Here is a 17,023-nt window from a genome sequence, read left to right on the forward strand (position 1 = left end):
TAGTAAATCACACTGGAAAAAGATATTATCCACTTCAAAATTATCTTGTACCATTTTTGTTATACCATCACTGACACGCAATATAAATAACCTGGTATTCAAAATGACAAGGTTTGCCCTGGCCGGTATGGCTCAGTTGATGTTTCTCAATCTCTCTCTCTCTCTCTCTTTTACCCCTGCCCTAAAATCAATAAGCATATCCTTATACTCTCAACAATAAAGATAAATTTAAAAAGAAAAAATAAAATAAATAAATAAATAAATAAATAAATAATAAATAAAATCAATAAGCATATCCTTGGGTGAGGATTAAAAAATAATAATAAAATAAATATATAAAAAGACAAGATCTGACTGAGAACCAAGTGGAAAAGTGAATAAAAGAAACAGACTCCTGGAAGAAAAATAATGGAGTTCCTAGACATTGGCTATAACCAAAAAGACGTAATAGCAAGTGTTGGGAAGGATGTGGAGAAATGTAACACAAACTGCTGGTGGGAACGTAAACTGGTATAGTCATGGTGGAAAACAATTTGGTAGTTCTTTCAAAATTTAAATATAGATCTAGCAATTCTACTTCTGGGTATACAGTACCCAAAAGAACTGAAAACATGTATCAAAATATATCCACAAAAAAACCTATACATAAATGCACACAGCAGCATCATTTATAATAGCCAAAAAGGAGAATGATCCAAATGTCCATCAATTGACAAATGAAATATTCAAAATATTATTTGGCAAAAAAAAAAAAAAAAAAAAATGAAATACCAATATATGCTACAACATGGATAAACCTTCAAAACATCATGGAAGTAAAAAAAAAACAAAAAAACACAAAGTACAAAGGACCACACATTATATGATTCCATTTATGTGAAATGTCCAGAACAGGTAAATCTATACACAACACAGAGGAACCCTGAAAACATCATGCTAAATAAAAATAAAAAGCCAATCACAAACGACATGTTAAATGATTCCATTCATGTGAAATGGAATCCAGAACAGACAAATTTATAAGAACAAAAAGTACATCAATTGTCTAGGGCTTGGGAATGGAAGAGACTGGGTGAAGGGTAGTAGCTAAGGGGTGCAGCATTTCTTTCTGGGGTAATAAAAATGTTTGAAATTTATCGTGGTAACAGATGCACAACTCTGTGAATATATTAAAAGTCACTCATTTGTATATTTCAAATGGGTGAATTGTATAGTACATGAATAACATCCCAACAAAGCTGTAAAAAAAAAAACTTTTATTTACAAGTTTTAAAAATCATCAGATACCAGGGAATAAATTTAAAAAAAGATATGCAAGACCTCAACTCAAAAATACATAAAACAAGCCCTAGCCAGTTTGGCTCAGTGGTTAGAGCATCAGCCTGAGGACTGAAGGGTCCCAGGTTCGATTCCTGGGTTGCAGGCTCAATGACCAGCCTAGGTCAGAGTGTGTGTGGGAGGCAACCAATCGATGTGTCTCTCACATCAATGTTTCACTCTCTCCCTTCCACTCTCTCTGAAAAAGCAGTGGAAAAAATATCTTCGGGTGAGGAGTTAAAAAAGCAAATGTATAAAATATTATGGAGAGGATTTCAAAAAGACATACATGGAGGGGGTCCATTCACAAGAATGCAACGTTGTAAAATATCAATTCTCTCCAAATTGAGCTATATATTCAATACAATCCTAATCAAATTCCTAGAGAGGCTATGTATGTGTATAAGTAGGTAATTTCAAATTTATATAGAAAGGCAAAATGCCAAAACAGCCTGGCCAGTGTGACTCAGTGGTTGAGAATCGACCTATGAACTAAGAGATCATGGTTCAATCCAGTCAGAGCGCATGCCCAAGTTGCAGGCTAGATCCCCAGTAGAGGGCATGCAGGAGGCAGCTGATCAATGACTCTCTTCCATCATTGATGTTTCTATCTCTTTCTCTCTCTCCCTTCCTCTCTCTGAAATCAATAAAAACATATTTTGCGGGAGGAAAAGTGCCAAGACAATCTTGAAGAAGAACTTAGAGGTGTACACTGTCAGATGTCAAGACTTGTTATAAATGCCCTGGCCAGTTTGGCTCGGTGGTTAGAGTGTCAGCTCCACAACAAAAGGTTCCTGGGTTCAATTCCCAGTCAAAGGCACGTACCTCAGTTGAGGTTTCGATCCCCGGTCCCTGTCTGGGCGAGTGCAGGAGGTAGCCAATCAATGTATCTCTCTTACATCGATGTTTCTCTCTTTCGCTCTCTCTCCCCCTCCTCTCTTCCACTCTCTCTAAATATCAATGGAAAAAAATGCTCTCGGGTGAGAAATAAAAACAAAACAAAACACTTGTTTTAAAAATAATAGATTTAAAAAGCATGGTTGACATGAGAATTAAAAAAATATAGAGCCCGGCCGGGTGTGGCTCAGCAGTTGAGCGTCGACCTAGGATCCAGGCAATCGGGGTTCAATTCCCGGTGAGGGCACATGCCCGGGTTGTGGGCTCGATCAATGACTCTCTCATCATTGATGTTTCTATCTTTCCCTCTCCTTTCCTCTCTCTGAAATCAATAAAGATATATTTTTAAAAAAAGACAAAACAAAAAAATATATATATATAGATCAACAAGACAGAAGCTATAGAAACTATATAGTCACTTGACTTAAGAGGATGACATTATAAAACAAAGGGAAAAGATGGTCCTTTCAATAAAATAGTACTGGTTAATTCAATATCCATGTGAAAAACATTAAATCTTGACCTCCAAGTCACACCATCACAGGTTCAATTCCAGAGAGATTAAGGACTGAATAAATTTTGGCTGAATTGTTCCCCAAGCTCATATGTTGAAGCCTCAATCCCCACTATGAATTTGACTGTATTTTAAGACAGGTCCTTTAAAGAGGTGATTAAATTAAAAAGGGTCCTTTAGGGTGGCCCTAATCCAATGTGTCCTTTTAAGAAGAGGAAACTTGGACACACAGAGAAATGCCAGAAACAGGCACCAGCACAGAGGAAAGACCAGGCAAGAAGGCTGCCATCTGCAAGCCAAGGAGAGAGACCGCAGAAGAAACCAAACCTGCCAACACCTTGGTCCTGGACTTCTAGCCTCCAAAAGTGTAAAAAAAATTAACTTCTGTCATATAAGCCACCCAGCCTGTGGTATGACAGTCCTAGCAAACTAACATCAAGACTAAACAAGAAAAGTTAAAATGAAGTTCTTAAAGATAACATGGAAGAATACTTTCATATCTTTGAGTAGACAAGAATATCTTAAGTGGGAAACAAAAAGCAGTCACCCATCATAAAAAAAGACTGACAAATTAGAGTATGTTAAAATTATAAACTTCTGCCTACCAAGACGCCATTTGGAATAAAAGGCAAACACAGCGTGTTCCACTGTATTTGCCTTTTATATATATTTGCAACACATATATCTGGCAAAGGACTCAAACTCAAAATATAGGAAAAAGTCCTACGTATCAAAAAGGAAAAAGATAGATAACTATATCTTTAAAATGGTGAAGAGGAGGAAGGGGGGGAGGAGGAGGGGGAAGAAAGAAGAAAAAGGCAGCAGCCAATAAACATATAAAAAGGTGCTTAACCTCATTAGTCAGGAAAAGGCAAACTGAAACCTAGTAATATGAAGAGCAATTTGAACTCTCATACACTTTGCAAACAAAGCATTAATAATTTTAAACTAACACAGAGCACCTGTACTTAGAAGTATAAAATCCTCTGACTCTAACATGAATGTTAACATTTTCAAAAATGTCTTACCTCTTTTTGTACGAGGCTGTATTTTTCAAGTAATTTACATTTTTCTTCAATGAGTGCAGAAAGTTCTACAGCAAGCTTTTTCTCTCTTTCTAAACAAAAGTTAAAATATGAAAACATTTATCCGTAAAGATATATGTACCCTTATGTTCACTGCAATGTTATTTACAACAGCCAAGACTTGAAAATGACCTAAGTGTCCACTGACAGACAACTGGTTAAAGAATATTTGATTGTACAAATATATATTATAAAATATATATAATGGTATACTACTTAGCCATAAAAAAGATGAAATATTCATATTGGTGACAACATGAATGAATCTTTCAAGTATTATGCTAAGTAAAATAAGTCACGCTGAGAAGGACAAAAAACATACTTCACTCATATGTGTAATATAAAACAAAAAGTAAAACAAACTAACAAAACAAACAAACTCATAGATATAGACAACAGAATGATGGTTACCAGCAGGGAAAAGGGGTGGAGAGGGGGAAAAATGGGTAAAGGGGATCAAATACATGGTAATGGGAGGAAACTAGACTTCAGGTGGTGAGCACACAGCAAAATACACATATGTGGAATTATAATCTTGTACACCTAAAAATTATATAATGTTATTAACCAATGTTACCCCAGTAAACTTATTAAAAGCTAATGTTCTCATGTGTAAAGTGTTTTAAGTTTTAAAATTATAATCAATTGTGAGGTCTAAAGTAGAAAATAAGAGCTTACCCACATAAAGCCGGCTTCTTATCTGAAACAAATTTTAAACAAAATTATATTAAAATAAATACACATTCAAGTAAATCTAATTTATGTAGTTTATACTGCCAACTTAAAAATAAAACTTTTCTTACTGCCTTAGTATGAAGTTAGTCAAAAGTTAGCCAAAAGTAATCTATGTACAATCAGAAAAATGCTATATATTAAAATCTCTCTATTAAAAAGTTCACACTGTATATTAGGCTCTGAAATAACTGTATCTTAAAAATATCTGTTTAATTGATTTAGCCCATTGCTCCTCAAACATATTTGACCCTGAAACAAACTATTTCAGGAAGCCCCTATTATCATCTCCCCTAGTGCTAATAGCCAAAATAACACAATCTGAGAAATGTTATCACAGGGCCACGGATCTGAACTGACTACAAAGAAACAGTAAACACTACCTTTTTATTCTTTAACCTCTCTCTCTCAAATAATGAAGGAAAAATTCCACCTGTAGGGAGATCAGGCTTAGGCTTCAGGTAATATAAGCAAGTATAAGAAACAATGGGGACTTAAATCATCTACAGAAGTTGTATAGGGATAAAATTAAAAGAAACAAAATTTAAAAGTCAAGGTACAGTAGAAGAGGTAAAGATGAGGGATAAATTAGTGAACTGAACATCAGATTGAGGAACTTCCTCAAAAAATAATAGGAAACTACCCAAAAAAAATTTATTTTAAGTTAGAGATATAGAAATCTTAAGTGTAAGGGCTAACAGCGAAAACATAGGAGTCCCAAAAAAGAGAAATAAAATGTAAAATGCAGAAGAAATTTCCTCAAATTAAAAAATGATAAAAGATCTCATATTAAAAGAACAGAAATGAGAGTGCAGAAAAGGTCTACATGTTTGTGGAACTCTAATATGTGGCATAGCAGATGAGTAGGAAAAGGAGAGACTATTCAATAGATGAAGCTGGAAAAAATGGTTATATCTTGGGGGGGAAATTACACTGAATCCTTATCTCATATCAAACAAAAAACTGGATTCAAGATGAATCAAGAGCTTATGTCTTAAAAGCAAAATTTTTAAATGAAGAATATCTGTTGCCCGGCCGGGTGTGGCTCAGCGGTTGAGCGTTGACCTAGGATCCAGGCAATCGGGGTTTGATTCCCGGTCAGGGCACATGCCCAGGTTGCGGGCTCAATCCCCAATGACTCTCTCATCATTGATGTTTCTGAGTGTCTCTCTTTCTCCTTTCCTCTCTCTGAAATAAATAAAGATATATTTAAAAAAAAAAAAAAAAAAAAAAGAATATCTTTTCATCAGAAAACACCTTAAGAAAAAGATGTTTCATACTGGGACACAGGCCATACACAAAATCAACAAGGATAGCATCAAGAATGAAGAATTCCTACAAATAAAAAACAATAAGCTACTCAATAAAAACTTGGGCAAAAGACACAAACAATTATTTCCCAAAATAACAAATACATATGGCTGGTAAACTTAGTTAAGAGATTTCAATCACACTAGTGATCAAGGAATTCAAACCAAGACCATGCATGATATGATACCATTTTATATCCATTCAAGTGGCAAAATAAAAAGTGCTCAGAGGTGAGAAACCAAATGGATCTCTGAACCTCTTATATATTGCTGGTAAGGGTGTAAACTGGTACAGACAATTTGGAAAACAAGGTGGTGTTATGCTTTAAAAGTAGAACCTCCATATACCCTATAACCCAGGGATTTCACAGTATATTGGGAATAAGTATATTCCCAAGAGAAACTTTAAAATATACATCAGGAGATATGAATAAGAGTATACATAGCAGGTGGGGACTAGAAATATCAAGGGAAACACTTTGTAAAGTATATGGGTGTCTAACCACTACACTGTACACCTGAAATTAATACAAAATAATATTGAATGTAAACTGTAATTGAAAAAAGATTGTAATTGAAAAGAATAAACAGAGCAAGCAGCACTAATAGTAATAGGAAAAAACCTGAAAACAACCCAAATGTCCAAGACCATAAAATCAATAAGTTTTAGCATATTCTTACAATGTAATTTCTAGAGCAATCAAAATGGAAAGAAATTAAGAATCTCATCCAAAAATATGGGTGACTCTTAGCAATATAGAATGGAACTAAGAAGTTCCACAGCATGATACCAAGTAAAATCACATACTATACTTTTGACAAATATATGCAGATAGGACCAAAAAAATTTTAAGGCATAGGAATAATCAAGACAGGATCCAGGGCAGGGTTACCTCTAGGACAGGAGGCAGGGGGATGAAATAAGGGAGGATCACCTATCTATAAGTGAGAGTCAATGGTTTTGTTTCCAGCTTGAGTGGTATACTCACAGATGTTTAGTATACTGTTAAAAATAAGCAAAGACCACAAATAAATAATAAAGGTAGGGTTTTAGTATTCGTTCTTCAAAGAAATTCTTTAAAATTTTTACATTAAAAAAATTCCTCTAAATCCATATTGTTTCTAGTAGCCACACATTAACGCGAGTGACCCACATAACTACAACCTAACCTGTTATCTTAAAATAAAAGATGTTTCTATTATTACTTGTTCAATAGGAAGACAAACTGAGCATTCTCTTAGTATGTATATAGCATTAGTTACTTACCGATCGAATACTTCTCCACAGAAGCACGAAAACAGCAAAAAATCCAACAATCGCTGCACATATCAGCAATTCCCATGGAAAACCATAGGGATTAGAACCTTTTCTCATATCTTCAGGCAATGCTGTCACAACCTTCAAGGCAAGAAAATTAACTTCAACTATGATAACTCACAAAATCTGTGACTCCCAACTCTGAATTTTATAATATCAGTTTATTGGACGATAACCTGTGTCGATGTCTTGGAAGGATCACTGCAGAAGACCATCTGCTGATCTGTTCTATTGAAATGGGAAACCTCCTGCAAATGGTTACGGTCTACCACCTTTGATGAAGAAAGGAAGGTGGTCTTTCCCAAGCCCAGCATACAGGTAAAGGGTGAGGATCTCTAAAAGGAAACCCCTATTTCTACCTCAGTCATTCTCTTTGGGACACAGACTTTGCTAAACATAGAGATGGGTGCTAAAATGGTGCTTGGCACATAAAAAATAAGCCAGGTCCCAAAATGAGACAGCCTAGGAGCCAAGAGGAAGGCACATTGTGTAGGCTGAGTTAGTTGTATCTAATTCTCTATGGTTTCTTCTTTTTTTGCATTCAGACATTTAGTAAAGGTTTACTTAAATGTTTCAGTCTTGCTGTGGCTACATTCTGAGGAATTAGGCTTAGCTAAAGTGCTAAGTAAAAGCACAATGGCTCTCCAGCACCCTTATCTGGAAACTACTTATGTCTCCAGCACATCACTGCCCATCACTCCCTCAGCCCACTTTATACTTCTAGTAAGCTGCGCACACCATGCTGTTTCACGCCTCCTCTGCTTAAACCACTCCTTCAGTCTTTCCTAAAGACTCAAGAAATGTAATCCCTCCCACCCCTCAGTTTCCCTAGCACTTTCTGTATACGCTTCAGTAAGCACTTCATCAGTTTCTACTTTGTACCTTTTTTTGTCTTGCCTCCCTTAACAGACAGCAGGATGCCAGTGGCCCAGATTATGTCACAGTCCACTTAGAATCCCCATAGAACTGTGAGATATACATGAATACCATGGCAACTGTACTTTTTATTTACATAACAAGAAACAAATAATCACAGCTGCTCCAATATTTAAAGGGGCTTTTTAAGTTTTTTATGCAAACAATTTTTTTTAAACACGGCAACATAAATGTCACTAAACAGGTCTACAAAGACACCTGTAAATATTCAGAAAAATCCCTGCAACATTATAAACTAAACCAATAATTTTGAACACTTGTAGTTTAGTATCTACAGATTTTACATTAACACTACCTTTTACATTAACAAGACAACAAAAAGAAGAGAAGAACAATCTCACTTGTGGTAAAGATTCTCAAAAGAGCATCTTAAGAGAAAATGTAGAATTAGCATCCCAACTCCCCGTCCAGGCTTAGGTATCCTTTCAGGACACCGAGAAGTTTCATCACTAAAAAGAACTCATTTCAGAGGATCAGTCAAGTTTCCTACAGTCGGGGTAACTACGTGTCACTGACCCCTGTTCAAAACAAATAACAAGACGGAAAGGATAATTCGTTTTAGGAATCGGGAAACATTTAACACACCTTCGTAAAGTCCCACTAAGCAAATGCTCTCTTCACCTTCCTCATCTCCAGGTTCCCTCCACCACACAAAAAACGGCCCAAGTACCCCACGAGCCCGGCTACTGCCTCGCACACAGGCCGAACTGGTGGCACACGAAGACTGGCTTGGGGACCTCCCACCACTGCCGCTCAGACCCCAAAGCCAAAGTCGGCTGCTTCCTTCCCCGGGCGGCTTCCGCGACCCCTGGGCCAAGTAACCCAGATCGCGCCTGGACTTACCCTGCGTAGCTTTTCCAGGACCAGCCCCAAGTACGGCTGAGGGGCAGCCCTGGGCTCCTCCATGGCGCCAAGGCTGCCTTAGGCACAACAGCCGCAGCCAGGGCCTGGCTGAGGCACAATCCGCGGCCGAGAACGCGCCGCGTTCGGTCTAGAACCCAAACCAGCACCCCGCAACCGGACCAGACCACTGCGGAGCCGGCTGAGGGGGGGTTGCTGAAGGGAACGGCCCCACAGGCCTCAAGTGTCCACGCGGCCCATAGGGAAGCTTAAGTCCCTATTTTACCCTTTGCGTCCCGGTGATCCGAGAGCCCAAGCCCGTCCAGCCAGAGCCTGTGACTCGCCCTCTCCTCGCCGTCCACCCCTCGGTTTGGTTTCGGCCAGGCCGGGGCGGGGAGGTGGGGAGGCGGGGAGGCGGGGACGCAGTAAATTTCCCCGCCTTCTTCGCGCGAGGCTCGCGGACGTGTCCAGGGCGCTCGCTCTTAAAGGGGCCGGCTCTCTACCTGGCAAAGCCACCAACCTTTTGGAGTCCAGGGGTTCGAGGCTGAGAAAATGGGAGTCAGCCTCGGGCTCTGCGCTGCGGTGTGAGCCGCTCAGCACAGACCACGAGAACTTTGGCCCAGTACCCCTGTCTTCCCCCGCACTGGGTGGCCGCGGGGAGCGAGGCTCCCCTGGGAGGCCCCTCAGGGCAGCCCGGCAGGTTGAGAGCTGCGCAACCCCTGGGCCCCGGGCCGGCGCCCGACCCGACCCAACCCCGAGCCGCAGCGCTTTCCCCTCGCGGCCCCGCGGGAGCCTTCTGTCTGCACCCCGCTGAAACCCTGAAGGCGTCGTACCCCGGGGGACCCCGCCGGTCCAGGAAAACCGGCCGCCGCCTTCATTCCAGTTAGAAAATGCCCTGCAGGGCCCGCGCCCGTGCGTCCTGCCAACCGTGTCCGGACTTTGGACTTTGTTCAGAAGACATCTCGGGTCACCTGTTGTCTGGCCCGAGTTTAAACTCTCCCACGCAAGAAAGCGTCGATCCAGTCTCCACTGCCCAGCGGAGGGTTCGTGGGAACGACTCGCTTTTACCTGAGTCCTTACTAGGCAGAACTGTCCTAAACTTCACAAGCTCCTGATTACTTACCCAAATGCTCACACCCCTGCGGACCTTGCCTGCGCTAGTGCTGTTCTCCCGAGAAGGAAAGCTAAAAGTAGCACCTTGCCTCTAAATGTAGGTCCCTATTTTTAGGTCTGCTGAATAAAGGGGGCTGGATTTGTTCCTGCGAGAGGGTTTTAGCTGACACAGGTGTAATGAGCAACCCACCTCTGAACCTTCCTTGCCAGCACAGTGACCCTCCCCAAATTCCGCCTTCCAACTCAAGTCCTCGTGAGGCCGCTCGGAAGGAACAGGTAGCCTTCCGCAAACAAATCACCCAAGAGAACTCAATAGCTGACATCTTAAATCTGTAGGAAATTTCCCTAATGTAAACTCTGGCAGAAACAGAGCTGTTGTACCAAAAAAGAATTTAAAAGTTGCCCAGGTTCACAGCAAGTGATTTTCAGAACCCAAATGCGGCCTGGTTTTCTGGAACTCAGCGCGTCCTCCAGTTTGCCACATCAGCCTACGGGGTTTCGGGAACCATCAGTATCAGGGAGTAGCAGAAATTACTTAATACTCCCTTTGAAAGATATTACACAACCTTCATAGGTTTGGACAGCGTGTGTTGAAATTATGTGAATAGCGTATTAAAGTCAAAACAGAAGCATAACCAAAATTTTATCTTTAAAATTTCAAAGAATGTTAGAACAATGTATGCCTCCATTAGAACGTTGTATTACTCGACAAAAAAAATCATTTAAAAGAAAAATCTAAAAGTTTCACCTCGCCCATAGCAAAAACACAGTAAAACTCACAAACTCCGTGCCAGGTTTAAACCTAATTTCTACGGACTTAATAGTCATAGAGAAACTTACCTCTTCCTCTAGATCTTTCAAGTCCATTTTTAAAATTCATATTAAAATATCCTAACCTGTAGGTAAAGTTTTACTAAGCACATCATATCCTAGAGAAGGGTTTCAGATTCTAATACATCCTGCGCTCTTCTAACACTGTGATCCTGTGTTGACATGCCTGGGTAAAGGGGTGCTGTAGGTGGAGTTGTGACTACCAACCCATAATTCAATTTCATGGACATCACTGCTGATTAAATATCATACATACTAAATATCATACATATTATTGCCCTCTTAAAATCTACAATTACAAAGAGAAATCCTGAATTTGGTAACTGATAAAAATTAAACTGAATGATTTATTCTATAGTCTGTTCATGTAGAGTACTTAATTTTTATCATGTAAAAGATATTCAGAGATAGTTGTTAAGTAGACATGGGATTTTGGTGTCTTTTGGCTCCATTGGTTGGAGCATCATTGGGAACACCAAAAGGTTGCAGGTTCAGTCCCAGGCGGGGTGAGTATGGTAGGCAACCAATCAATGTTTCTCTCACAGCAATGTTTCACATCAATGTTTCTCTCTCTCTCTCTCTCGCTCTCGCTCTTGCTCTCTCCCTCTTCCGTGCTCTCTAAAAGTCAATAAAAACATATCCTTGGGTGAGGATTAAAAGTAATAATAATAGGCCTGCTTTAAAGGAAATCAAGAATAATTGCTGTTAGCATTTGTAACAACTACTAGAAAGCATCCAAGGACATTGGAAACATGCTAGCCAGTAAACCTTATCCACAACCTAGAAACTGATTTCCCTTATGAAGGGCCTGGTTGCAACGCTTTTAAGTTCTAGTTACTCCCATTTAGTTCAACAGGCAGTGTCACAGTCTATAAGATCCAGTCCGTTGGAAGAAAATCAAACATTTTCTTCCTGTGAACTGTGATGTAAGAGTTGCTCTCAGAACATACTGAATCAGGAACTACCTGTTGAACAAGAGCTAGATAATTTCCATTGTTTATTCTACATATAAATGAAGCATTCTAGTTAAGAATATATAAATGTTAAAACTCAAAGAGCTTACTCAATTATAAAATTAAGTAAATAAAAAGTGGTATTGATGCCTATTAATTAAACAATTCAAAGAAAGTATGTTGTGTACAAAACCTGATATTACCAGTAAATAGAAACAATTACCTGAAACATTTAGGCAAAAAGAGAAGACTTTCACCTAAATTTAGCTGAAAATTTTCTCAAATTTTCCATTCACTGCAGCTATTCAAAACTATAATATGGGTGCTTAAATGCACTAAAATTGTTAGAATTCTAGATATGGAAGGAACTCTTCAGAACATTTAGCCCATACATTATGAACTTAAAGCCTATGGAGGCCAAACAGATGAAGTAAATGTAGGGAAATGAAGAATGCATATCTATTCATTGCAAGCACTTTTCAGCTTGAGCTTGTTGCTATACAAAATGGAAGACTATATATTACATTCTTAAGCTTTTTTCAAGAGAATCCCAAGCCCTGGCCAGCCAGCATGGCTCAGTGGTTAGAGCATTGGCCTGAGAACTGAAGTCTCAGGTTCTATTCCCAATTAAGGGCACATACCTGGGTTTCAGGTTCATTCCCTGGCCCTGGTCCGGTCCGTGTGCATGTGGGAGGCAACCAGTTAATGTCTGTCTCTCACATCGATGTTTCTCTCTCTTCCCCTCCCTCCCTCCTTTCACTCTCTAAAAAATTAATGGAAAAAATAACCAAAAATAAAAAATAAATATAAAAAAGACTCAATACCTTCCTTTGATAAGAGTTTGAAAACTCAATTAGAAAATCTTTTTAAAAAAGAGAGAAAATCCTGCAATCCAGATTTTTATGTGAACTCACCTTTTAAATGTTGGCAACTGGTTCATAATTTTTAAACAATGTGCAAGCTAGTTTTGACAGTTTCTGATATTACAGCTTAAAACCCAAGACTCCTCCAGATAATAAGTGACTTTCCAAGGTCACAAGATAATTAACAAACTTGAATGCAATATTTTCATTTCTAAAGAATTTCAACCAAAATAGTTCAAGTAAAATGTGTTTGACTACATTTACTGACTCTACAAAAATAAGCATACTTAGTATAGCCTTTATAAATAAGCACTTTATATGAAAGGTGAATATCGTGTACTCATTAATAAATTATTTCATTAATTTAGTAACTTCACTGGTATCATGTGTGAGGGAGGGGAATAACAGGTGAGGGCTATGTCAGTTCTATGCTGGAGTAGATTTCTAAGTAAAGTTTGTTTTGTTTTTTAATTTAAAAATTTTTTAAATTTATTCATTTCTTGACAGAGGGAGATAGAGAGAGAAACATCGACTTTTGTTGTTTCACTTATTTATGCCTTCATTGGTTGATTCTTTTGTGTGCCCTGACTGGGGATCGAACCTGCAACCTTGGCATATCAGGACAATGCTCTAACCAACTGAGCTACCCGGTCAGGGTACTATGTAAAGTTTTTAATCAACAACTTCACTACCAAATCATACGGAGTAAATTCATCACTCCTCTGGGGTTATTTAACAGGTAATGTCAACTCTCTGGAAGCTAGCAAATAAATAAAGTATGGCAGAAGCCTCTGAAAGCATAACTGTATATGTCATTAAGTCCAGTTTTCACAAAGACTTTTATAACAGTCAGTGGTGCTACCTACCATCTACCTGGTCACCCTTGCTAGAACCCTGGTAAGTTATCCTCACTTTTCCATTTTCTTCTCCTTGCTACATTCAGTCAGTCATTAAAACCAATGAAAATTCTATCTACAAAAGATCTATCTGTCCTTCCAATCATTTAAATAATCACCATCAGATATTAGGCCAAAGATTTTAAAAGGTGGCTAGGGGGCCAAACCCAACCTACATAAGGTTTTGTCTGACCTGCATGGTATTTTTTTTTTTAATCTGAATATTTGGCAGTATTAAAAACTGGGAGATTTTACACCAAAACCCAAATTTCCAACTTTTTTTGAAATATCAGAAGATCTGGAAAAAACAGGCTGAAGGTAAGTAACAGCCACATGCTTGGGAGAAGGCACACACTCTCCAGTTGTTTACACTTCTCAGCTTTTCCAGAGCTTCATTCATTTCATGAGTTTGTAAACCCTGATTTATACTTTCACTATTTAATTCCTGAACTAATGCACTAACTTCTTGACTGGATTCCCTGCCTCTGGTTTTAACCCATTCAATTTTTATTTGACAATGCTGACTATAAATAGGCTTTCTAAATGAAACTTTTTCATTTTACTCCCTTCAATGTGCCCCATTACCTACAAGAAAGAGTTCAACTTCCTATAAAAACATACAAAACATTCTTGATTTAATCCCTGTATATATACATCTTCAATCTCAGCATATATTCAATCAGAATGAATTGCTCTTAGTTCTCCAAAAATGCCATGATCTCTCCAACTTCTGTACTTTTTAAAAATTTCTTGCTAATATTTATTTAGTATTTTTCCATCTCTGACCATATGTGAGATTCTTTTTTAAAAAAAAAACCTTTATTTTTATTGTTGACACTATAACAGATGTCCCCAATCCCACCCCACCCCACCCCCACCTTTGCCCACTTCCACCCAGCCCTCTCCCCCCTTCCCTCTGGCCATCACCACACCGTTGTCTGTGTCTATGGGTTATGCATGTATGTTCTCTGGCTAATCACTTCACCTTATCTCATCCAGTCCCTCCACCCCTCTCCCCTCGGACAGCTGTCAGTTTGTTCCATGCTTCCATGCCTCTGGTTCTATTTTATCCACCAGTTTATTTTGTTCATTAGATTCCACATATAAGTGAGATCATAAGGTATTTATTTTTCTCTGACTGGCTTATTTCACTTAGCATAATACCTTCCAGGTTCATCCATGCTGTCGCAAAAGGTAAGAGTTCCTTTTACATGACTGGCCTCGTAGTATTCCATTGTGTAAGTGTACCACGTGATTTTTACCCATCTTCTACGGATGGGCATTTGGGCTGTTTCTAGACCTTGGCTATTGTAAATAATGCTATGAACACAGGGGTATAGATCTCCTTTCTGATTAGTGTTTCAGATTCTTAGGATATATTCCCAGAAGTGGGATCGCTGAGTCAAAAGGCAGTTCCATTTTTAATTTTTTAGAAAACTTCATACTGTTTTCCACAGTGGCTGCACCAGTCTGCATTCCCACCAACAGTGCACTAGGGTTCCCTTTTCTCCACATTCATGCCAGCACTTGTTGTTTGTGATACCTCATTGTAGTTTTAATTTGCATCTCTCTGATAATTAGTGACCTTGAGCATTTTTTCATGTATCCTGGGCATCTGTATGTCCTCTTTGGAGACATGTCTATTCGGGTCCTTTGCCCATTTTTTAATTGGATTGTTTGTCTTCCTGGTGTTAAGTTGTATGAGTTCCTTATATATTTTGGATATTAACCCTTTATCAGATGTGTTGTTTGCAAATATGTTCTCCCATACCATGGGTTCTCTTTTCATTTTTTGACGGTTTCTTTTTCTGTGCAGAAGCTTTTTAGCTTGATGTAGTCCCATTTGTTTATCTTTCCTGAGTTCCCTTGCCTTAGGAGACATATTGGTAAAAATAGCTATGCAAGAGATGTCTGAGATTTTATTACCTATGTTTTCTTCTAGGATTTCTATGGTTTTGTGACTTACATTCAAGTCTTTTATCTATTTTGAGTTTATTCTTGTGTATGGTGTGAGCTGGTGATCTAGTTTCATTTTTTTGCATGTATATGTCCAATTTTCCCAGCACCATTTATTAGAGACCGTCTTTACTCCACTATATGCTCTTGCCTCCTTTATCAAATATTGATTGACCATAAATATAGGTTATCCCCAAAAATTTACACATAAACTTTGAATAATTATGAAGGCAGTATTTATTAAAATACATTTCATTCCAAAATTGAGCTATCAGCTGTTACAGTGTGTATACATTTTTTGGAATACCCTGTAGGTGGGTTAATTTCTGGGCTCTCTGTTCTGTTCCACTGATCTATATGCCTGTTCTTATGCCAGTACCAGGCTGTTTTGATTACAGTGGCCTTGTAATATAGTGTGATATCCAGTATTGTGCTACCTAAAACTTTGTTCTTCTTTCTCAAGATTGCTGTGGCTATTCAAGGTCTTTTTGGGTTCCATATAAATTTTTAGAATATTTTTCTAGATCTGTGAAATATGCCATTGGTATTTTAATAGGAATTGCATTAACTCTATAGATTGCTTTGGGTAGTATGGACATTTTAATGATGTTAATTCTGCCTATCCAGAAACACAGTATACGCTTCTACTTATTTGTATCTTCCTCAATTTCATTCTTGAATGTCTTGTAGTTTTCTGAGTATAGGTCTTTTACTTCCTTGGTTAAATTTATTCCTAGGTACCTCATTTTTTTTGTTGTTGCAATAGTAAATGGGACCCTGGCCAGTGTGGCTCAGTTGGTTGTGCATTGTCCCTTGGATGCACAAAAAGGTTTCAACTTCGATTCCTGGTCAGGGCTCAAGCCTGGGTTGTGAGCTCGATCCCCAGGTAGGGGGCGTGCATGAGGCAGCCAACAGATGTCTCACTCTCACATTGATGTTTCTCTCCCTCTCCCTTTCTCTGTTTCTAAAGATCAATTTAAAAAAAAATTTTTTTAAATAGTAAATGGGATTGTTGTCTTAGTTTCTCTTTCTGATAGTTCATTATTAGTGTATTAAAATGCTATGGATTTCTGAATACATATGTGGAATCTAATGAACAAAATAAACTAACAAAATAGAAATGGACTCATAGATTCGGAGAACAGACTGACAACTCTCAGAGGGGCGAGAGGTTGTGGGTTGAGAAAAAAAATAAAGGGATTAAGAGGGGGGGAAACCCCTCATAGACAAAGACACCAGTATGGTGATTACCAGAGGGAAGGGGTGGGGGGAGGTAATTGAGGGTAAACGGGGATAAAGGGTAATGGAAGGAGATTTGACTGTGGGTGGTGAACACAGAGTACAATATACAGATGATGTATTATAGAATTGTACACTTGAAACCTATATAATTTTATTAATGTCACCCCAATAAATTCAATTAAAAAATAAAACAACCCCATCAACCCCCTCAAAAAAAAGA

The 17,023-nt window shown here is 38.5% G+C and overlaps 1 protein-coding gene across 1 annotated transcript in view; it reads right to left on the reverse strand.

Annotated features, from left to right (window-relative positions):
- MIA2 (MIA SH3 domain ER export factor 2) overlaps positions 1-17,023 on the reverse strand; it is a 77,016-nt gene that overhangs the window by 45,456 nt on the left and 14,537 nt on the right. The window contains exons 7-9 of the mRNA XM_087824998.1: positions 7,123-7,254; positions 4,492-4,513; positions 3,757-3,845 (exon numbers count right to left, since the gene is read on the reverse strand). Coding sequence (XP_087681124.1) covers positions 3,757-3,845; positions 4,492-4,513; positions 7,123-7,254 — 243 coding nt within the window. The remainder of the gene's footprint in view (positions 1-3,756; positions 3,846-4,491; positions 4,514-7,122; positions 7,255-17,023) is intronic.

Source organism: Miniopterus natalensis, chromosome 1, assembly GCF_054644295.1.
Source record: "Miniopterus natalensis isolate mMinNat1 chromosome 1, mMinNat1.hap1, whole genome shotgun sequence".
In the NCBI taxonomy this organism is placed as follows: Eukaryota; Metazoa; Chordata; class Mammalia; order Chiroptera; family Miniopteridae; genus Miniopterus; species Miniopterus natalensis.